This window comes from Dermacentor silvarum, chromosome 11 (genome assembly GCF_013339745.2).
Source record: "Dermacentor silvarum isolate Dsil-2018 chromosome 11, BIME_Dsil_1.4, whole genome shotgun sequence".
In the NCBI taxonomy this organism is placed as follows: Eukaryota; Metazoa; Arthropoda; class Arachnida; order Ixodida; family Ixodidae; genus Dermacentor; species Dermacentor silvarum.
In genome coordinates this window covers 104044956-104067800 of record NC_051164.1, presented here as the reverse complement: position 1 = coordinate 104067800, position 22845 = coordinate 104044956, and the positions used below count along the sequence as shown (strand labels likewise).

Here is a 22845-nt window from a genome sequence, read left to right as displayed (position 1 = left end):
AAAGCAAAGCCCATACAGCGGTGGTAGGCCAACAAGTCCAAATCTAAAGTGTAATGCCTGTCAGTAAGTGCTGAGCTACTTCCCACTCATAGTTTCATTTTGTCAAGAAGCTCCAATGCTTTATTCTCAGCACTAACTAAAGTGGAACTCATGAGGGGGCAGGTGCCTTCCGAGCTTAAATATATTCTGTGTTGCCTAGGTTCTCTAAAGCATACAAAACTACATCGAATGCAAGTCATGCTCCAGATATGAATAAGCGATACGGACAAAGACATGAGCTATTTTCTCATTGCAGCAGTTTTATTCACTGGAATGGAGAGCAGCAAAAAAAGACAAAAGTGCCATTAGTGTCTCTCAAAAATAAAATAAAATCACTGCCAAAGCTATACAAGGTTGCCAGGTCTACAAGAGTTTCAGCATGAGCTCAACGGAACTGCAGAGCACTGATGCGCAGGCCAATGGTGTCCTTGCCAACCTCAGCCACAGAGCACACACCGCACACGGAGCCCTTGAACTCAGGAAGGTAGCTGGTTCCACACAGCGGGCACTTCACTTCTGGCTTTCCTCTGTATATCGGAACATAGCTCTTGCCACACAGCGCAAATGGGTTGTGCTCATCGTACCGCAGCTCGTGCGAGTCTGTCGGTGTCTTGTCGCAAGCTTGGAGGATCTTCCTGGTCTGCGCGGCGACGTCGGGACGTGGTCCCAGTTCCAGAAGCCGCCTGCCGAGGGACGCTGCCGTCTTGTAGTTCTTCAGCTTGAAGAACAGGTTCAGCGCGGTGCGAAGGGTCAAGATCTGATGAACTGGCTGCAAGTTACAGTGTGTGAAGTACGCTGCCATCTCGCAGGCCCGCTTCTGCTGCTCCAGAGTCTCCTTGGGAAGCGCCTTTCGTTCAGTCTCCAGGGAAAGACCAAGGATGTACTCGCGGCAGACTTCAATGAGCTGCTGGGCCTCCGCCATCTCCTGTCTCGTGTCGACAGCAAGGAGGAGAACTGAAAGAAGAAGGGCCCGGAACTTTTCCACTGCCTCAGTGAACTTTCCAGATGTTGTCAGCTGGTAACACAGCTGCAGACGATCGAGTAGGTCCGAAAGCTTGCAACCGACAGCTGGGAGGCCACTCTTGGCAGAACTGGCTTCCCTCCAGTTCCGCAGAGGGTGTCCATAAAGACAGGGAAGCTCTGGCAAGCCCTGAAACGCCGTGCGGCAACGTGCGAAGGTTGCCATGAAAAGTGGTCGCAGAGGTTCAAATACGACCGCGCCGACTTGGTCGTGGAGCAGGCGGAAGGCAGATTCGAACGAACCAGCCAAGACATGGTCGACGGCGAGCTTGGAGTTGTTGGTCCATTGCTGGCTCTGGGAGACACCCTTGGTCGGGGCCACGAAATAGCCCTCGTCCCCAGCACCAGGGGTGGGTCCCGCTGCTTCAGCAAGTTCCGGTGGCAACTCGATGTCTTCGTCGACGTCCCATCCACCTTCTCCGGCTTCGCCAGCTTCGACGGGCTCCTTTTCAGCAGCAGCGCCTTCTTCATCCAAAGCAAGTTCAGCATCATCTCCCCAACCTAACAAATCGCAAGAGGAAATTATATCAATGCTACTTATTTCAAATGTGAAAATAAGTTTATTAAATAACAAAGTACTAGTGGTGCCAACAAAAATTAGTCAGGAACCTTCTCAAACAGGAAAAGGCAACGGGGGGCCCCAAAAGAATCCCTTATCAGTCAGTAGCTGCAACTTCCTGTCGCAAGAGCATGTCACACTGCAACACCATATTTTCAAACAATTCTCGGAAAGGCCCGTGACCATTCTTAGAATCGCTCACTCCATCCTGGCATATCCGGTGCTGCAGTTGAATCCCATCACAATGAAATAAACAGGGCTCGTTAAAAAATTTCATTGTCACAGAACTTTGTAGTTGCAAAATTACAACATGAAACATGTGGCTTAGCACCATACGAAGATTTAATTCCGAAAATATGTAATTTTGGCATGGTTGCATTCGCTGGCAAGCAGCAGTGTGACGTGGCTTTTGCAATCAGTGATGTGAGCCCCATTGTGACATCGTCAACATGCACTCCCTGCACTCTCAACTAAACACTGTAATGTATCCATTACACAAAATGCTGCCGGGATGGGCGGATAGCTTTGGCATAGTTTTTGTCGTCCGATGAAGTGAAATCACCGTGAACACTCCTTTATAGAAAAAGAAATAAAAAAGAATTGAATTTTTTCATCACTCATTTCAAGGCGAACAATGACTTGAGACTCGCGATCAACCATCATAGGGGTACCAGTACAGCAATCGCATACCAACGAATTCCGCTTGACTAGACTCAATATAACAAATTTCTAAGGCAGAAATGTCCACGGAACGCTGAAAACAGATGACATGTTTCGGCTGCTGCTAGCTTAGCCCGTAAACTAATGTATCTCTTGAATGAGATTTCGTAATGGAAGCACCAATTACTACAGATGCTGTACCAACAAGCCCAAATCTTATTGCTTTCACGAATTACGCTCACAGTAAATGGAATCCGGGCTAATCTACAAAAAGACGCTTTGTTTATCCCAAACAACCTGCAGGCTCACCTTCAGCATCCACCTCCACATCTGCTGCAGCCATGGCAGTCTTCTTTGTGGTAGCCGCACTGTCGAAAAAGCCTCGGGTGACACTCAGCAGAGGCCAGTTCTCATCGCATGGCTGGATCGGCACAGGGGGTGTGAGGAGAGGGGCGTTTGGATCAGGGGCACTGTGAGATTCCGCATTTGGCACAAGCGGAGCAAGAGCCTCAGCCTCTTCCGCAAGGCCATGGGTGCGAGCACACAAGTAGGCCAGGGATGTCTGTCCGCAGTTCTGCAGGGCAGCAACATGAAAAAAAAAAAAAAAAACAAGTCGGAAAGGGAACTGTAGGGGGCAACTCAAAGGAACACTGTAAGTGATGCTGAAAACAGTGATAGCTGGTCTAATGAAAACGATGACAGCAATGATACAATGGCAGCACTGATGACGATTATGACAACGATGGCATGTCAGCAGTATGACAGGGACAACACGGTGTCAGAAAATCTACTGTGTATAAGGACGTGCTACGAACATAACCCTATGTATTTGAAATGCTCTATAACTTTAGCTTCTTTACCTTTCTCGGTGTATATCAAGAAAAATAAAGCATTTGAATCTGAATGATGACGATGTTAGTATGACGACGTTAGTATGACGGCAATGACGGCACACATGTTGTGGACATTGGATCAAATTCAGAACGGAGACCGAGTTTTTTTTTTTTTTTCCTTGTGACTTTTGCCAAGGAAACACGGTCACAATACCAGGGAAAGATGCCACGAAAACTGGACAAAGTAATCCTTAAGAGCTACAGCAACAAAAACCAGACTTATTGACTCCTTCAGCTCTGAATTCAATTATTGAGACAGCAGCAGGCTCTCCAGTGGACAAGAGCAACTGCACCTAGTTGCTCTTCAAATTAAGGCACTATCTTCTCAAAAACAATTTCTTCTTTCCAACATGCACACAAAGTTGTGTTCATATGCTACAGTATTATCTCCCGTGACCCCTGAAGGGCCATTTACTTCTGTAAGAGCTACCCTCGTGTAACACTTGCAACACCCCCACCCACCCTCCTCTCGAGGTCAAAAATATGAAAAAGAAAGTTAAACAAAAGATCAAACTTGGAACGCATGGCATTCCACATTTGTTAATACCGTCGCTAAACGTTTCAAAGCTGTTGGCATATCTGACAGCATGGGCAGCACAGAAGACGACTATCCTTGAGAGAGTGCTTATTAGGCAGCACATAAGCTTCGTCGACGACAGGTGCAACATGGTGAGCAGGGGCCACGAGGAATGATGTAGCTAATGTTTTCATAATTATGCATATCATTGGCAACGTTGTCCACAGTTTCAGCAGGTAGTTACATGACCTACTTGTCAGAAAGCTGCACCCAGCCATGATTCCAAAAAGTGGGTCTCACACAAGTAAATTCAGTAGATGCACAGATGCCACCACTCTCAGGGTCTGCTTGCACACAAAACCTCATACGAACTTCTCAGCATGAATGTTGCACAATAGCTCAGTGGGTGGCGCATTTGGCCCTTCTATGTAATTGCACATCTTCACAGGGAGAAAAGTTTAATTACTATAGTGCTGCTGGCAGGCAGTATATTGTTTTTCTTTACTGCATACCAAGAGTGAAGTCGAATATGTGGAGGCAGCCTGGGTGGTATTCTCGGACTATCACTTGTGGGAAGTTATATACTAGCACTGCAAGCATTGGCATCTACGGGCAACGGCGTTCCTGGCACTGTGCTGTGCCAAGGAATTGTGTATGGTATTAGACCAGGAATGCTGTCACTCGCAGATGCTGACGTGTCCTGTGCCAGTAACACAAAATATAACGAAAGTGAAAGTATCCCCGACAGTGATAGTCCAAATATACCACTCACAGACGATCACATAACACAATACAGGATTAGCGGTGTGCAGATATTCTAAAGTTCAAATGTTCGAACCCCCGAAAATTGCTGCCGTCAGTTCTTTAAGTCAGCTTCGTCGTGATATGCGACCGTGCAGTCGTGATATGCGGCAAAGCATACCGAATGTATAATGCCGTGAAGCGTATTGCCCGTGCAGTCTAGCCTATCAAAAGTAAGAAGGGGCACCATAACCAGGCCCTTGCTGGTGCTTACGGTTACGGTCTACTCGACACTATTAGCTCAAGCACTCACACCGATGGTGTTGTCCGGATGCTTCTTCATGCATCCGGACAACACCATCCGCCAGGTGGAAACCTCTTTGTCTGCTACTAATCTGGCTGAGCGCCTAAAAACACGGTTTATAAACTACAAATTTGGCCAAGTAGCAAGCTTGGCAATGTTTTTAGACCCTCATTCTAATGTAGTTGAGTACCACCAGGATGATTCGATACCAATCTAGATTAAAAACATGGCTTTTAGAAGAAGCAAGGAAAATTTAAACACCAAGGAACCCACATATGTCCTCAAAAACGAAAACTTCTATAGAAGCTCCTTTCTCGTCAGCACTGTTGAAAGACTGATAAGCTCATCTACCAGCAGCAATTTTCACTGCACTGCCACAAGGGCAGGTTGAAAGATATGCGCATAATAAAATTTTAGGCCATAAAGAAGTGGTGGTGTGGTACCCACTGTTGGCTCAACTTGCGAAGAGATACCTGCGGATACCAGACGCTGGGGTGTCCAGTGAGTGGCTCTTTTCAGTGTCTGAAGGAATTGTGACATGCAGGATGGTCTTGCTGCCCCTCGAACATATTGTTACGGGGATGTTGGGAGTATAGACTGGATGTATTTACAATATATGCACAAGTAGGGTTAGTGTGGTCAAGATAGCTGACCAGCAACAACACGCAGCAGCCAGTCTCTCTCGATCTTCTTTTCTTTCCTCCTATCCTTCCGTAACAATATCAAGCAGCTATCTTTCCTTCATGACAACATTAAATAACTGCAGTTGCGATACAGTCAAACCTCGATATAACGAGGTTGTACTTGCAGCAAAAAGCTTTGTTATACCGAGAATTTCGTTATATCGAGGTTTCTTTAATTCAATAGAACTACTAAGATGGGGAAATAAAAATAGTTCGTTACATCACAAATTTCGTTAAATCGAGGTTCGTTATATCGAGGTTTGACTGTACTGTCAAACAAACGTGTTGTACTAGAGAACTTTGTTGACCACAAAGCCCGATTTTCCTGTACATTATTTGATGTGCAATAAACTTGCTTATATTTCTTGTACTTCCGGTTGGTGAAATGAATTGCATTTTTTCAAAACCAGGAGTATTAGTATTCGAAAAACATTCGATTTGATTAGCACTTAGTTTTCATTATTCAAGTTCGCTTTGAAATTGAAAATTTTATATTCACGCACCCTTAGTCAAAGGATGGACAGATGGACCTAGCAAATCCAGTTTCAAGCTTTTAACTGCTGTCGCAAGTATACAGTGAAAGCTCATTGATTCAACCTCCGTTAATTCGGAAAGTTGGTTAATTCGACATGCGCACGTGGTCCCTACAATTATATACAGGAGTCTATGAAGCGGAACTCTCGTTAATTCAGCAAAATTTTAGCGTGCATCGGTTAATTCGACCTAGCGCTGCAGCCTGCGAGCTCGCGCCCAGTCGATGCGAAGTGAACGAAAAAAAAAAAAAAAGAACACTGCCAAGAGCAACGCTACTGTACAGCTGCAAGAAAAAAATGCCGCATAGGCCAACAGCATGGTCATCGGCATCATACGAAACGGGTAGATCTATAGGCTAGGTGTCATCACAAATTGCTTCCAGCATAGCGGGTTTGTGCAACCTAACTGTTGCACAGAGGAACTGCCAATCGAAACAGCTGATGCAACCGCAACCACAGAAGATGACATCTGTTCCGATGAAGTCTTGCCTCCTGCCGTGCTACTCGCCGATTACATCTCCATCGATGATAGTGTCGCCGTTTCCGGGCAGCTGACCGAGGAAGAAATAATTCAGGACGTCGTAGACGCCGACAACGATGATTCATCAGACGGCATCCGGCAGACGCCGTCTCACCGCTACTTAACGATACACTTAGCAATTGGTCGTGGGAGGCGCGACTCTCCGAACTGGACTTGGGAAGCCAACAGGCGACCCTCGGTCAGGCCCGGCGCACCGCAATAGCCAGTGGGGCCCTGGAAGAGGGGCTCCACCCACAGTAACCAAGCACAATCTTCATTTAAATAAAGTTGTTTCTCTCTCTCTCTCATCGGAAGGTGACGATTGTGACCAACTGCCCCAGCCACCGAAACGCACAATAAAAGAAGCCGTAGAAGCCTTGTCAGTGCTGGAGGACTTTTGTGAGCAAATTCCGCATGGTGCGTGTGCCACAGAGCATCTGGCAGCTATTAGAGCTACTGTCGCCGCTCAAATTCACCCGAAAAAACAGATGAAGATTACAAACTTCTTTGGCAAATAAAAGTACATCATGCTGGGGAAAATTTCATGTTTTTGTTGTTCATTCGATATTTTGACACTTGGATAATTCGCCAATTTTTCGCGCTCCCACCATCAAAATAACGGACTTTTACTGTACAACTAAAGAAGACCTTGTCCACAGAGTTCAACCTTCACATAACGAAGTGGTACTTCCAGGAGAAAAAGTTTGTCAAATCGACAATTTTATTAGAGTGAGATTCCCATGTATCATAATTCCAGAAACACCACAGGCTCCAAATGCACTACCATTTGGTGGCTACAACAATTTTTCCTTGAACATTTAAGAATAACATGCCACAAAAATGCACTCATAACTGCAGCTGCAAGGCAAGATTACTTAGCTTAAATGTGGCAATAAGAAAAGCCCAGTCTTCATTGAAGCTTTATCAAGAAAACAAAATAGTTAAATTGTGAATCTTGCTAAAGCAAGATTCACTATATCAAGGTTTGGCAGAAATGTTAAACACAACAAGTTAGCACAAAAAAGTTTCATTTAAAGGGTTGGCTCCTCATGAAGGCAAACAGTGCGGTCCACTTTTAAAGAGAATATCTTATTATTTACCTACCAATCGCAGCTGAATGGTGCATTAAGACACACTGACTATTTTTTTATGAATAGATGTCGTACCAATGCATCCTCAGCCATTTTTCTCTATCAATAAAGTAGAAGTGTTTCAGATATATGGCCGTTATTGCCAGCTCGGTGTTCTAACAGTGGATCGTACTGTGCATCTCCCGCCTCACCAAATGCAACCTCAGAGTCGATGAAGGAATCAAAAGGCTGTGGCAAACACCAACCTTGAGGATCTTGATGCGCTCCTGCACATCGCCGAGGTAGAGGGCGTTGGTGAACTGCCCGCTCGTGTCCTTGCGTATCTCCGCAATCTTGAGCATCTTGCGAAGCTTCTCCAGGTTGCCCGTGATCAGGTAGAGGAACGACAGCTTGTCAAAATTCTTGGTGCGCTGGTATGCCATCTCCACCACCTGTAACACCAACAAGGAATGCAGGTCTAAACATGACATTCATGACATGACAACTCATCAGTTGGCCCTTAATGGCAAACTTAGCACGCTCCATTTAGTATAAAGACATCCACAAAAATCTGACTGACAGACACAAAAATCTGACTGTTCGAACTGATTATTAGTATATCAATACGTAGCATACATGTACTTAATGCATGCTAGTGCATGGTAACAACAGTTCAGAGGGATTGAACTGCATTTGTTTAGCTGATTAGCTAATCACTCCAACCCTAAAAAAAATACTATCTGCACATTAAGGTGTTTTCATGCACAGTACGTATTTATCTTGTCATGGCCCTTCAGCATGACATCTGTGCTGTTTGATCCTCATCATTACAGTGTAGACCGCTTATAACGTAAGTCGCCGGAGTCGCGAATATCCGCGCTATAAGCGGTACCGCACTATAACCAAAGCAACAATTTTCAAGGCCCGCACATATGCAAAACATGTGCACCGAGCCGCCACGCCTAAGCGACAGTCAAGGAATGCGGCTAGAACGTTTGCATTCAATTTACAGTCGAATCTCGTTAATTCGAACAAAATCACGCGGTGGCGCCTCCGACCGGCATTGCTCCGGCACCGCCATAAAGTAAAAGCTTAGGAGAGACCCCTCAATGTCGCGCGCGGAAAAAAAAAAAAAAAAAATGCGGCGGAAATTTCACCCTCTTTTAAATGGTAAGGTCGCCGATTCTACGTTGCGCCGGAACATGCGTGACCGTGCCGACGTCTCAGCTACGCTACCGTAGCCACGCGTAGAAAATGGCAGTGAACCCTTCTTTCTCCTTTACGCGCTCTTCCTCTACTTTCTAGTCACGTGTTGATCTTGCACGCTGCGGCTACGGCGCAGAGGGAAGCAGCGGCGCTGTCCCATTTTGTATGGTGTTCTGTGGCTGTCCCAGGCCTGCCAATGAAACTGCCCACGCCAGCAAACGCCCGCGTCCCGATAACAGCAGAAAACGAAACTTCGTGGAGCTGGCGCTGGGCCGGCTGGAGCGGCGACGGGCGCGCACGGTGACAGTCGAAAGTGAGGAAGCTACGAGGGAGGGCGAGGGGAGCCACCGAAGCGGCGGAGTTGCCAAGGCGAAATCCGCCTCCCTGCCGCCCTCCTCCCTCACATTCCACGGTCTCCACGTGCGCCCTTCACCGTGCTGTGCAGGCGCCGCCCTCTCCCTGAAGTTTCGTTTACTGCCGTTATCGTGAAGCGAGCGTTGGCCGGCCTTGGCAGTTTCGTCGCCCTCGCTCGCTATGCGCGCCATGATATTTCACGACTCGCACTCAAGATTCTGGTTTCAGCCTCACTGGCTGTTCGTTCGCACCACGTGCCCTTCTCCTCCACTTTGTCTCTCTTTCTTCCTCGAGCACTCCTTGGGGCGCCCGTTTGAGGGGAGCGTTCGCTGTCTCCGCTGACTTCCGTACTCCCAGGCAGCCGCACTGTAACAGGTATTTCGTTTCCCGCAACTGCACTATAAGCGATACGTGTATACATGGAGTGCTATGGGAAAATTAACGGGAGTCTGAAAAGACCGCACTATATCCGGTCCTGCACTATAAGCGGTTACGTTATAAGTGGTCTATACTGTATTATGTGAACAAGGACCTGGAACATAAGCAGGTCTCACCTATCAGATGCACCATATCATAAATTAAGTTCAGTTATTGCTATCGAAAAGTGTGACTCAATGGCTAAAGGCCTTCTAATCTGGCTATCTTTATGGAAAAAGTGTGCATCAGTAATTGAAGAAATATCTGAAATTAGGTTTTCACTACTGAAAAAGTGAGCACCAATGGAACACGCCATTTAAGCTCTGCAATCTAGCAATCTTTAATGAAAGGTGCCTCAATTGTTCAAAACCTTTTCACTGGAATCCAATTTTCATGAGTGAAGTGTACATCAAATGTGACCTCTAGTTGATGAAGAATGCTGCTGAAAGCAAGGCAACATTTTTAGTAAAAAACAAAATTGGAAACACTAGTGCATGGTGTAATGTATGCAGAATGTATAATATGCAAATGTAAACTGTATATTTCAGAATGTGCAAAACTTTGAATCACAACTCAAATTCTCTGTACAGGTGTGGCAAAAGCAAATCCACGTTTTCCTTCAGGTAGCCCCATTACCTGGTGATTTCCTTGCATCAACGCAGCTTCGCCTAGCTTTTCCCAGCATTTCTTGTCATCCAGGGTGCGAGCTGCCTCCAGCGCGACCTACCAGAAAGAAACACACACATTCTTGAGTGCTGCAATCAATGTGTGGGAGCATGCTTTCATGAATAGACCCACACTAGAATTAATGACCTCGCTGCTTTGTCTGCACAGTGATGGTCTCAAAATCAGGGGCTTAAATTTAGTACAGTAAAAGCGAACCTTAATTCCAGCTAAAGTGAGATTATAAAAAAAACACTGTTCCAGTGCACAAATAAACACTGAGAAGCAGAGAAAGACAACGAGAATGCCTCTGCTCATCCGTGCTTATTTGTGTGCTGGAACTATGTTTCATAATGCTATTCACAACTAACTAGCCCAGCTGTCCACACTTTAGATCACTGCTCCACAGAGTCTAAAACATCACTTTTATCAGGAACATGGCTTCTACAAAGAACTGCAAGACAGGCTTTCAGTCAAACATACCTGATGCTAACTGCAAGCATTTCGTGTTGAAAATGTTGTGAGAGTACTAAAAGCATAGTTGAAACTATGCATGTGCTTAGTCACTGATGTTTTTCAATAGCAATTTCAGTCGCTCCTTTGCACCACAAAATAAATGGCACAATGTCCATTGTGCCTTTCAATAGCAATTTCATTTTTCCTACCAATGGACGTTGATGCCTGACTGAACACCTTGTATCAAGCTATACAGGGTGTCCCAGCTATCACGCAGCACGATTTAAAAAAGAGGAACGGCGTTACGCGAAGCAAACCTAGTGCATATTGTTTCCAGTACAGTGAAGTAGCCGCCAGTAATTTTTTCGTTACTGAGATTTAATTAGGTAATTGTAATTAATTATCTAACTTGAGAAGTACTGCCCTAATTATAAAAGTGTCAATGAGAAAATTGTAGAGCAACATGAAAAACTCCTGATACAGCTTTCCGTTGCTCAATACGTGCTAAATAAAAGTTTTTTCCGAGCGTTAAAGAATCCCGCGAATACATGCGAAGTGCCTCGAGCGGCCAGTCGCGCGGCAATTATGCGTTGTTGTTTTTTTAACTGCATTTACTTTTTAACCAACTCCAGCATTTTTTCATTATTGTTCTCTTACTCTTGTAACTTTGCACACACTGCTACTGATTTGCAACGTGCTTTCGGGTTGCACCAAGCATCTAAGTAGCTTTAGGCAAAAAAATCGAGTCTGTACAATGGAGAATAAAATTCATAAATTGATTTGATTTGATCTTATTGGAGAGTTTTAGCTTTGCGTGATACGTTAGGTGCTCCATAAATGTGCCGCCTGTGTATACACTACAACTGCAGCAGACATGCTCGAAGATCAATAATTTAGCATACCGTCATCACGTACAGTGCTAGAGTGCAGAATTAATAACGCAGGGAAGAATTAAGCTTTTAGAGTATTCTGCATCGCCAACGCTAATGCTGTTGCAGCATCTTCCAGACAAAAATCAAAACACCTTATCGGCACGGTGCTTCTCTCTAGCAGCATCAAAACAGCTTACCTCAATAACGGTAACAAAACATTACCAATACTTTGTCCTCAGTGTGGGATGAGACCAAGTGATGGCGGATTTTACCACTTAATTTTCGCCGTCACGACGGACAGCCAGCAGCAAGAGTGAATTTTAATTGAAGCGGGCGGCCTAGGCCCTACCATGTAGTTACCCGCTCACCATCACAAGCTGCAGCTACAGCAATAGTCACCGGTATGAGACGCACATGCACACAATGCATCTCGTCGTATTCTATTAAGGTAACATGTCACATATCACACAAAGCTAGAACTGTCCATTATCTTGGTGGGTAGAATCATAGAAAGTGTCGCACTTGGCACAGGATGCTTCAGCTTCTACAGGCAACAGGAAGCACCGCAGGAACGCTGCTGCTTGTAGAGAAGACCGACCCGACTGAATTCTCGCGAAAAGGATCAGGATTTTGTGGCAAGATGTGCCTCCTTTCCCTTGTCAACAGAGTTTAACTCGAGCGTTGTGTCGCAGTTCCACCACTGTTCCCTCACTTCCCGTTCTCACCTCAATGTTGCCACACTCCAACGCAAGGGCGAAGCGTGTCTTCTCGTCCTTGACAAAATGCAGCGCCACCTCGGGGTAGCCCTTCTTCTGCAGATAGGCAATGATGGACTGGCCCACGAGCTTGGCATTACGCACCATGTGCAGAACCTGTGGGTGGAGCAATAAAACGCAAACTCACCATGACAGCGCTGCCTTTGAATTTGATACCTCAAAATGCTGATTTAGGTAATGGGAAGCTTAAAGGGACACTAAATCAAAACATTAAATCAGTTTGGAGTGATAAAATATTGTTTGAAAACTCTATTGTCATTAATTTCGTGATAATAGGTTGATTATTAGAAGGGAAAATGAAGTTCAAAGTTTTTTTTCTTTTTTTCTTTTTACTTTCACACCAAAAAAAAAAAAACGCCAGTCAGCCAGTGTGATGTCACGGATTTGAAAGTATTTTTTTCTTTTTCGTATTAGGACCACGTTGACCCTGCAAAGGTTCCTGAAACTTACCATAATCAGCCCTTGACTTCTTTAAAACACAATGCAGCCCATTTCTATTGATAAATAATTACCTACGACCTAGCAGATGGGGTCAAAATCTATGAAATCATGGCAGCCTGATGTGGGAACTTGAAGGTGGTGCCGCCACCAGTATTTAGTTTTTGCGTCTTTTCTGTCTCTTTTTTAAAAAATGTCACAGTTTCGCCCTAAGGGCGAAGCAATGAATGCGATAGCAACACAGCAATGTCATACGAAGTAAGGTGAGCGGCCTTGGTAGCAATATGAATTGTAGTAAACATGAGCTGATTAAGTAAGCAGGTGTGCTGCGGCGTAAGTAGACCGACACGAAGAGAGACTCGATGACCACGAGAAGGCGCGTGTGAAACGGTGGTGTTGATGAGAAGCGCTTACCGTGGGCAGCGCGTGCGAAGGGACACACCTGTAGTGCTGCACTGCCGATCTGGGCAGCATTGCATGTGTAGCGTGCGTTGGAAAATGTGGCCCGACTATTACTAACTGAATGAACAAGCGTGGTCTGAGCGCGCACAAACAAACATGAATAGATCACACTGAATGACTGCAGCCAACGACTGTCAAAACGCTGGCAGCGCAACGTACCTTCGCCCGCTGCGCGGGCGAAGGTACGTGCGGTCTATCAACGGAAACTGAGCGGCATAGGTCAGAGCCGTGTGGAGATAAGAGACGGCACGGTCGAACGAACGACGAGCGCGGTTGTTGGAAGCGTAGAAGTGCGCCCGCCCCCCCCCCCCCCTCCCATGCTCCCTCCGGCGCTGGCTTCCCGCTTCCTGGCTTGCGCGTGGGAGAGATAAGATACTGTGCGGACGAGCGACGAGCGCGGTTGTTGGCAGAGAAGTGCCCCCCCCCCTGCTCCCTCCGGCGCTGGCTTTCCGCTTCCTTGCTTGCGCGTGGGAGATTGAGTGCGTTCGCTCTCCGTGATAGCGCGCATCCCCCCACGCTTCCGCTGGGGCATACGGCGCGCGGCGAAGATTTTATCTATACGGAACCTCACGGCGACGGCGACGACGACGACGACGCCGACGGCAGAAATCCGGTTGAAGTGTCCATATAATTGCTATCGCAATAATATTTTAGAAGGTTAATTTACTAATACAGGTGAAATGATTTTTCTCTTTAGTATCCCTTTAACACAAAACCCATAGCAACCACTGGAGTTGGCATTCAACTGTATCACCTCTATCAACTTCACTACAACTCCCCAAATCTTGGCATATTGAGCCGAGAGGAATTATAGCAACGTTGTTATCAGGGTTTTATTTTGTTTAGACCACAATATCAGGAGGAAAATGCTCACCTCGTCATACTTTCGGTTGACCAGAGCAAGCTTGAACCGATACTCAGTGGGGTCGATGCCCAGGACACGGGGCCGGCATTCGCGGTCCAGGCAGTAAACACTCGAGTCCTTCACCCGAGTTATGTAGATGGGCAAGTCCAGGGTGCGGATTATGCCGTGGTCTCTGCGATCAAAACACAAAAGGAGAACATGTGACTACTATACACAGCTCATAGGAACTAGACAGCTGACAGGGTCAAGTTCATGCAAAGAGTACTGAGGCTCAAATAGAATAAAAATCTACAGACAAAATAAAGCTTCAGCAAGTCTACCTTTAATGGACTGTGAACGAAGTATATCTGGCACCCTCCTGCCAAGCTGAACATTTTGCCTAACAAACAGCAATTCATGGCACATGTGCTGAGCATAAATTGAAATACTATGAACAGGAAGAAACTGATCAGAACGCCCATTACATGCATTTACATGACAGTGCCATGTAGCTGGCTTGTAAGTGGGATGTAGTCCCTAACGTACACTTTGAAGCCTGAAATAGGACACTGTTACAAATGCAGATGAACCGGAAAATGCAACAATGCACTCTGGTAGTTTTTGACTCATTAACATTAGAATTCAAGCTGATAATTACAATCATTTTGTCTTCATACTCATCAAATTTCTAAAAATGATTTCATGTTAACCTGCAATCTATCTTTCAGTAGCACCTTTCTATAAGTTCTCTCTTTTTCCTGGCCAGGGTAGCCAACTAATCAGTATTCTGAGGCAGTATCCTGGATTGTTCACATTGAGACATCGCACTTGCATGCATTTTTCACATTCTTTTTCTTTCTAGGGTTTTACGTGCCAAAACAAGTTCTGATTATGAGGCACGCCGTAGTGGAAGGCTCCAGATTAATTTTGACCACCTGGGGTTCTTTAACATGACTAGCAGCATTCCTGCCCTAGCAGCATTCCTGCCCCAATGCCAAGCACATCCGCTTTGGCACAGTGCCAGGAAAACCACCTACTAGAAGCCACCGATACATTCAAATCTCATGAAAGTGACTGCATTTCCGAGAGTAAACGACCAAGAATACCATCCCAGGTTACCTCCAGGCCCTTTGTGCTTAACATTCTCTCTCCCCTCTCTTTCAACATCATCACTGAAATAGACGAGTGTTGGTGCTCACCCGTTGGTGAGGGTGTACTTGATGTGGTTGGAGGTGGTGTAGACGAAAACACCCGAGTCGTCCCAGGCACCGCTCTTGACACGTGTGCTCTCCTGAACGCTGCAGAGCACCTCCAGGTTCCGATTGCAGATGGTCAGCGTGTGCTTGGCCAGCAGGGCCACGTGGCTCATGTCCGAGCTCCACACCACGTACTTAGCCTTGGCCTTGACTGAGGCTCGCTGCCTGAAATCATGGACGAAAAATTCACCGATGATTACGATACTACCTAATGCAAAATTTGAGCGCAGTTCTATACGTGTTTCAATTTCGCGATATATTGGCTGGCATGGACAATCTGCATCGTGCAGCACGCTGCAAATGGATCGAAGTGTGGCGCAACTGCGCGGAGATCGCGCAGTTGCGCCACACTTCACTCCATTTGGCAGCATGTAAGTGGCGCATGAATGCGATTCACAGCAGCCGCCGCCGACAGACCTCCGCTGAAGCAGCGTTTTCTTTCCATATGAGGTATCGTTGGTCACGCTCGCCGCATGCCATTAGTGAAGAGACGACATGCGCTACTCTGGTGCCATCTCATAGCCAAGGTCGCCGCAGAGTTCGTCCTGTGTGGCTCTACACTTTTCTTCTCACGCTTTCGCCATACCCTCCTCCTCCGCTTTCCTCCTCATGCTCTCACCATATTTCATTCCCCAAGCTTTCGTTCGGCTCGTTCGCTCGGTTATGCCGAGGGACGCCGATGCTCAACCCAGGAACGGGCGTCTCACCATGCCAGGCACTCAGGTTGCAGCAACGAAGTCTTGTGCGAATATTAGAGTTGCCAAATAACAGTTTCAAACAATGTGCTACTATTCAATATTCGCCTTAAAAAATTAATAGCTCAAGTCCGAGCTACTTTCTGCGCATATTTTCTGTGGCATTTAAGCATATATAAGTACATTTTCTTTGCAATGAAGTATACCAAAAGTGAAAGTAAATAGTGCAATGGGGCCTAGTATGCATTCCTTATACATATGTGCACACGCTGCCTCCGGTAACCGTACAAACACCGAGACGTCTAATAAGTGTAACCGAGATGTATAATCAAAATAAAAGCATTGGTACAGCACTATATTGTGTTTACACTTCCTTTAGTCATTGTAATAGTCTACATTTACAATTTCTGCATTGTTTTACTTTTGTGTTCTTCTCCTAACTTCCTACCAGTCATTAATTCCAATGTTCCGTAGTTCCTATGCATACGAACTGGCAGCCATATTTTTGCACAACAGCTATTCTTTGCTATTGAAAAAAGCTGCACAACAGCTTTTTTCTTTGCCCTTCTGGCATTTTTCTGGTCCCGCAAATATTAAAAAAGCAGGACCAGAAAAAACTAGAAGGGCGAAGAAAAAAGAAACAAGCCGCATTTATCCCATATCTGCAAAACATCGCTCATGGGCTGAAAAAAATTGGGTCGCGATACGGTGTCGAGGTATATTCGAGTCCTGCTACAACGAAATTCACGGGACACTCGAAAAATTTTGTTGTGGCGGAACTTCATTGACGCGAAATTAGTATGTACAGTGTAGACTGTTTATAACGTAAGTCGCCGGAGTCGCGAATATCCGCACTATAAGCGGTACCACACTATAACCAAAGCAACAATTTTCAAGGCCCACACGTATGTAAAACATGTGCACCGAGCCGCCACGCGTATGCGACAGTCGAGGAATGCGGCTAGAATGTTTGCATTCAATTTACAGTCGAATCTCGTTAATTCGAAATAATTCATGTGGCGGCGCCTCCGACCGGCATTGCTCCGGCACTGCCATAGAGTAAAAGCTTAGGAGAGACCCCTCAATGTCGCGCGCGAATGAAACAAAAAAAAAAGAAGAAAAAAACGCGGCGGAAATTTCACCCTCTCTCAAATGGCAAGGTCGCCAATTCTGCATTGCGCTGGAACATGCGTGTACGTGCCGAAGTCTCACCCCCGCTACCGTAGCCACGCGCAGAAAATGGCAGTGAACCCTTCTTTCTCCTTTATGCGTCCTCTACTTTCTAGTCACGTGTTGACCTTGCACGCTGCGGCTACAGCGCAGAGGGAAGCAGCGTCGCTGTCTCAGGCCGGCCAACGAAACTGCCCCCCCCCCCCCCCGCCGGCAAACGCCCGCTTCCCGATAACGGCAGAAAACGAAACTTCAGGGTGCTGGCGCCGGGCCATCTGTAGCGGTGGTGCCTGCACGGCGGCGGGCGCGCACGGTGACAGTCGAAAGTTAGGGAGCTACGAGGGAGGGCGAGGGGAGCCACCAAAGCGGCGGAGCTGCCGAGGCAAAATCCGCTTCCCTGCCACCCTCCTCCCTCACATTCCATGGTCTCTGCGTGCGCCCTTCGCCGTGCCGTGTCGGCGCCGCCCGCTCCCTGAAGTTTCGTTTACTGCCGTTATCGTGAAGCGAGCGTGAAGCAAGCGTTGGGCGGCGTTGGCAGTTTCGTGGCCCTCGCTCGCTATGCGCGCCGTGATATTTCACGACTCGCACTCAAGATTCTTGTTTCAGCCTCACTGGCTGTTCGTTCGCACCACGTGCCCTTCTCCTCCACTTTGTCTCTCTTTCTTCCTCGAGAACTCCTTGGGGCGCCCGTTTGAGGTTACCGGAAGTTTTATTTCCAAAAGTCGGTCAGTCTGGATTTCTTATGCTTCACGGCTAGCAAAGGCGTCACGAAAATCTCACAGTCCTTAAGAGAGCCATCGCAATGTCATTGTCATGGGCTCTGATAACTTTTCTGATGAGGTCAAAAGGATTCATTACTTTCAAAGCAGTCGCCGGAGTCAGTGTGTCTAGTGGATTTTCCTCAGACGACAAGACATTGACATCATGTTGACAACAGCGGCTGCAGCGCGGTCGCGCAGGCGCCATATCTTGAAAGCTATCTGCGACGTCCACAAGGTGCACACCCGCGTGGGCCTCATCTTCAAAGCAATCTACGATGTGAACTAGTGCCGGTAGAGTCATGTGCGCTGCGCTTTCGATGTTTAGTTCGCAATGAAGCGAGAGACGGCACAGAGGCCAATTCGCTCGCTGCTATTGCCATGCCTCCTCCCTCCAGCGTGTTGGCAGTGAGGTTCCGCGGTCATCGAGCGTGATGTGTTCATGTTTACCTGGCGCACTTGACACCGTGCTTGGTAATTTAGTAAGCGAATGTTTACCAGTTTATACAGCCGATAAAATTACTATCCTTAGTTCGTATAACAGTCTACAAATCTGCTATCGCAATCGATGCTTCGCCTTTAGGGCGAAACTGCTAAATTTTTTCCTTCCGCTTTCTGCCTCGGCAATCATATGTGCCTCCTCCTCGAGAGATAGAAATTTACGTTTACACTTCTTCGTTGGCGTAGCCATTTCGACCAGACACACACCACAGAGAAAATGGTAACGATTGTGGTGATGATCCCGTGCAGTCTCGTGCAGGCGCATGATCACCATGGGTGGCTATGGATTGCAGTGGCTCAAATCGGTACTTCGAATTTGATTTCGTTCGCAAAAACCTCGTTCAAGCAGGACATACGATTGTCACAACTTTGGAAGGGCCTTCTAATTTGACTACTCAGCAGTTCCAATTTCAGTTCAGTGCCAGTTTCGTTCTCGAAAAGTTCGATGAATCGGAAATACCAAATAAAACGCCTGTGTTACGAAGATACATTTTTTTTTATTACTTCCTATGGGCAGCTGACGGGGAATCGGAACATCTTCGTGGTGACGGAAATTTCGTTGTAGCGCCGTTCGTCGTAGGGGAATTCGACTGTAGTAGTATCAGCCCCGTGCAAAATCGGACGTATTTGCAGGATGATGGACGAATGCCTTAGCGGGACTTCAATTTGTGAATTCTCAATTTGTAATTCGTGAATTGCTGCATGGAGGTCGTTTATCGAATACTATTAACATGCGGCCGCAGTTATATAGGGCAAACAGGGCGCTGTATAAACAAAAGGCTAGGGGCAAACAAAAATGACAAAAAAAAAGGAAGAACTAACCTAGCGCTGTACTGCAATGGATGCGGCGGTCAGCCTTAGTCTGAAGAAGGATGTGTACTGGATCGCAATCAAGATAAGGGAACATGGGCAATTTCAGAGGCATATTATATTAAGAAATATGGCAACAGATGCATCAGTCAACCATCAGTGGCTTTACACGATAAGAAGTTTGCGCTTTTGAGCCCATGCCAACCCTAATCTTGTCTGGTTTTTACTACCGTATTTACACAATTGTAAGTCGACTCGAATGTAGGTCAGGTCGACCCCCCCAAAATTGCATGTCTCGAAAAAAAATTGGGAGGGGGGGGGGGGAGAAAAATCACGCGAGTGCATTTCACACAAAGGAAATTTATTGATGGGGTTGCTAAGACTACTCATCGTCACTAGAGTTTACCTCACTGGTACTACTGCCGTCATAGCTGCTGCGGTCCCACAGCAGGTCGTCATCAAAAGTGAGTCCACACTTCGCGAACGACCGCACCATGACATCGCGTGGTACAGCCCCCCACGCAGAGAGGACCCACCCACACACAGTAGCCAGAGAGGCCAAATTTTCTCGCGCTGAAGCCGCCACTGCCGCACCACACGTTCACTGACTCCAGACTTGCGTCCCGCTGCGCAGTTGTTAGTTTCCTCAACATGGAGGATAGAATCCCGTTTGAACGCTGCTGAGAACGAGCGCCGAAAGTTTTTGGCACTCATGACAGGTGCGACGATTCAGCACAACAGCAGAAGTGACAGATGCGCGCGGCCGTCGAAAACAATCGTATCTCAAAGAAAAGCTCTTCCGCGAACTACTAATACCCCCCAAACGACGGCTCTTCTGCCAACTACCAATACCCCCCTAACGGCAGCTCTTCCGCCAGCTACCAATACCCCCCAAACGGCGGCTCTTCCGCCATCTACCAATACCCCCTAAACGGCGGCTCTTCCATGATCGATGCTCCGACAAGAGCCGTGCGCTCGTGGTGCGCGCAATCAGAATGCATGCAATACAGTAAATTATTACGCTACGCTTCTACCGTAACCATAAAAACGTAGGTGCAAAGTTGTAACCACGCCATAGCGCCCCTGATTTCTCGTTTCTCTTGCCGTTACTAGCGGTACACGGTTCGGTTTCGATTCTAAGTCGACCCCCCAACATTGGATTGCCAAATTTGAAAAAATGGGTCGACCTACAATCGTGTAAATACGGTACTCGTTTATTAACCTACCGATGTGAACAGTGTCCCTGACACAATGTTCGATAATATCACCTTGTGTATATATGTGTGTAATTTGTGACCAATAAATTCAATTGGTAGTCAGCACTCGTGTTTGTCCTCTCTTGCTACTCCTTCGACCTTTTTACCTTTCTTTCGCATTTCAATGCTTCACGCGGCAGAAATTACACCATGTACAGCCATTGGAATCGTGATTGAGCTCACGATTGGGGTAAGGCGCGTGCGTATTAACCTGATGAGGGTCAATTCCAAGATCAAAATAACGGAAGTACTGGCCCATAGACACGTTTAGGTGATGGCCAGGATCTTCAGTTTGGATCGAATAAACAGGAGTTGAATTAACGGTGGCCTACTGTACAGTTTACAATTTGCCCTTATCACCAAATCACAGTTGAATCTGTGCAATGGCCACCTAATCAGAGAATTTCTACACAATGTTACAACGCTGGGAACAAGGTGGAAGAAGGAGGGCACGAGCTGGTGCCGGAAGACGACGTTAGGGACTTGCCTGCGCTGCCCGTCTTTTGTATATCAGCTGTAAATAGATTTCACTGTTACTTTAATCCTTGTGTCACAATATCAATTGCACTAATTCAATAGCAAAAACTGTGATGCCCATGAGCTAAAGCTTCTTAAGCCCTTCAGTTTAAGGGCAACTTAACACTATCCTGTCGCAACTATACCCATCGATAGCATGTTATCGATGGTTTATACTTGTAATTTTGCCATGCTCGAAGCACTTTCGGGCAGCTAGCGCCATCCAGCGCATAAAAGGGGTCATTTGTTTTTTAGTTTTGCTTTCGTGTTTCCTTTTTTTTCACCACGGGGGGATTTTTAAAGCGCCTTTCGGTCGGGCGCGACGAGCGCTCGCAGCTTCCGACATGACATCGACATCCGATGAGTCTGCGTCCAAAATGTTTGATGGTGGTAGCAGCACAGACTCGGAAGATTTTGATTCGTCAGACTTCAGCCCGGACGGCGAACGTGGATCAAATAGCACCGGAACGTTAACAGGTATCCGCCGGCAAGTTTCGTTTTCTACTCCGAACTGTTTCATTGCTGCTGCACTCAAATCTAAAAATATCCGGTGTGTTCTAAAGGTCACAGTTCCTATCTACAAAGTGGACTACTTGCCGGTGGCGGCAGTACAAAGAGTGGAGTTTTGTCCGAGAAGACGGCAGGGAATGGACGTTGGCATTGCGCTCCGCTGCGCCGCGAAGCGGTTCGCAAGAGCTGCCGCAGCTCTTACGCGCTGACACGACAGCCACTTGGGCTAACATTTTTCTTGATGTTTTTACGGAGTTTTCTCGTTTTCCTAACAAATTTTTTTATGAAGTAATTTTTTTCAAAGAATTAGTAATAAATATTTGCTTGAAAATAGTGCCATTAGAAAGCACATTCCTTTTTGCACAAATTGATACCATAGATCCTAATATCAAGCATTTGCTGTAGCGGTAAAGAAATTGTTTACTAGACTACCCAAAAACTGCCTATTTTCCCAGGGACAGGAAAGTGTTAAATGAAAGCCAGTGCACTCACCTTCCCTGAGTCACATCGAACAGCATCAAGCTGTCTGAATCCCGCAGCAGAAGCATGCCCGTGCCAGCATAGAAGATCTCGTCGCAGCTGGGCGTTTGCACCTTCTTGCTGACCTCATTCTTCATATTTTTGATGACAATCTGAAAGTGCAATGGCAATAACGCAAAGTTACAAGAGATTAGGAGAGGCCACTGCTGCGAATGTCCTTCTTTAACCTGCAACAACAATACATACACGACTGCTGTGAATGTCCTTTAATCTGCGACACCTAACAATGAACACATACACGTGTCAGCACAAGATTCCAGAGGAGCTTGTTATAATAGTTGGTGTTTTGGCTTAACATTCCCATTTTTAACATCGCAATAGATAAAAGCTCACACAAAGGGGAAAAGGACAAGCACTAATAAGACAATTTAATTTTTTCTTTACATCCTTTACATTCTTATTGTGGACCCAATAAAGTTCACTCACTCACTCACTCACTCTTTACATCCATTTATTTGGAAGCCCACACACTTGATAAACGTGGAAAGGATTTCATCTAGCTATGACAAGACAACAAAATGACCAAAATAACATAGTCCAAGACTGCAGTGTGCATTAAGAGAAAGGCTGCGAAGCGGACTTGCTGGTATGCCATCTCGGAACACCAATATAACACAAATAAGGCAACCACCCAAGAAGAGTACACAAGCACACAGACACAGCACTACTCGCACCAACACATTTTAATACATCATCTCTTCACAACATTATTTTATGTTCATAGCATACCTCACTAATCATTGTCATAGTTTTAATTCTATGCAATTTACAGTGACAGTCTTTCAGATCTCTATACAGCCATATTA

General features: G+C 46.3%; 1 protein-coding gene across 1 annotated transcript in view; it reads right to left on the bottom strand.

The window, feature by feature from the left end:
• Positions 1 to 281: 281 nt before the first annotated feature.
• Positions 282 to 22845, bottom strand: part of LOC119433317 (coatomer subunit alpha) — a 37167-nt gene continuing 14603 nt past the window's right edge. The window contains exons 7-14 of the mRNA XM_037700469.2: positions 21992 to 22131; positions 15227 to 15448; positions 14058 to 14220; positions 12233 to 12379; positions 10153 to 10239; positions 7806 to 7991; positions 2588 to 2852; positions 282 to 1560 (exon numbers count right to left, since the gene is read on the bottom strand). Coding sequence (XP_037556397.1) covers positions 425 to 1560; positions 2588 to 2852; positions 7806 to 7991; positions 10153 to 10239; positions 12233 to 12379; positions 14058 to 14220; positions 15227 to 15448; positions 21992 to 22131 — 2346 coding nt within the window. The 3' untranslated portion in view covers positions 282 to 424. The remainder of the gene's footprint in view (positions 1561 to 2587; positions 2853 to 7805; positions 7992 to 10152; positions 10240 to 12232; positions 12380 to 14057; positions 14221 to 15226; positions 15449 to 21991; positions 22132 to 22845) is intronic.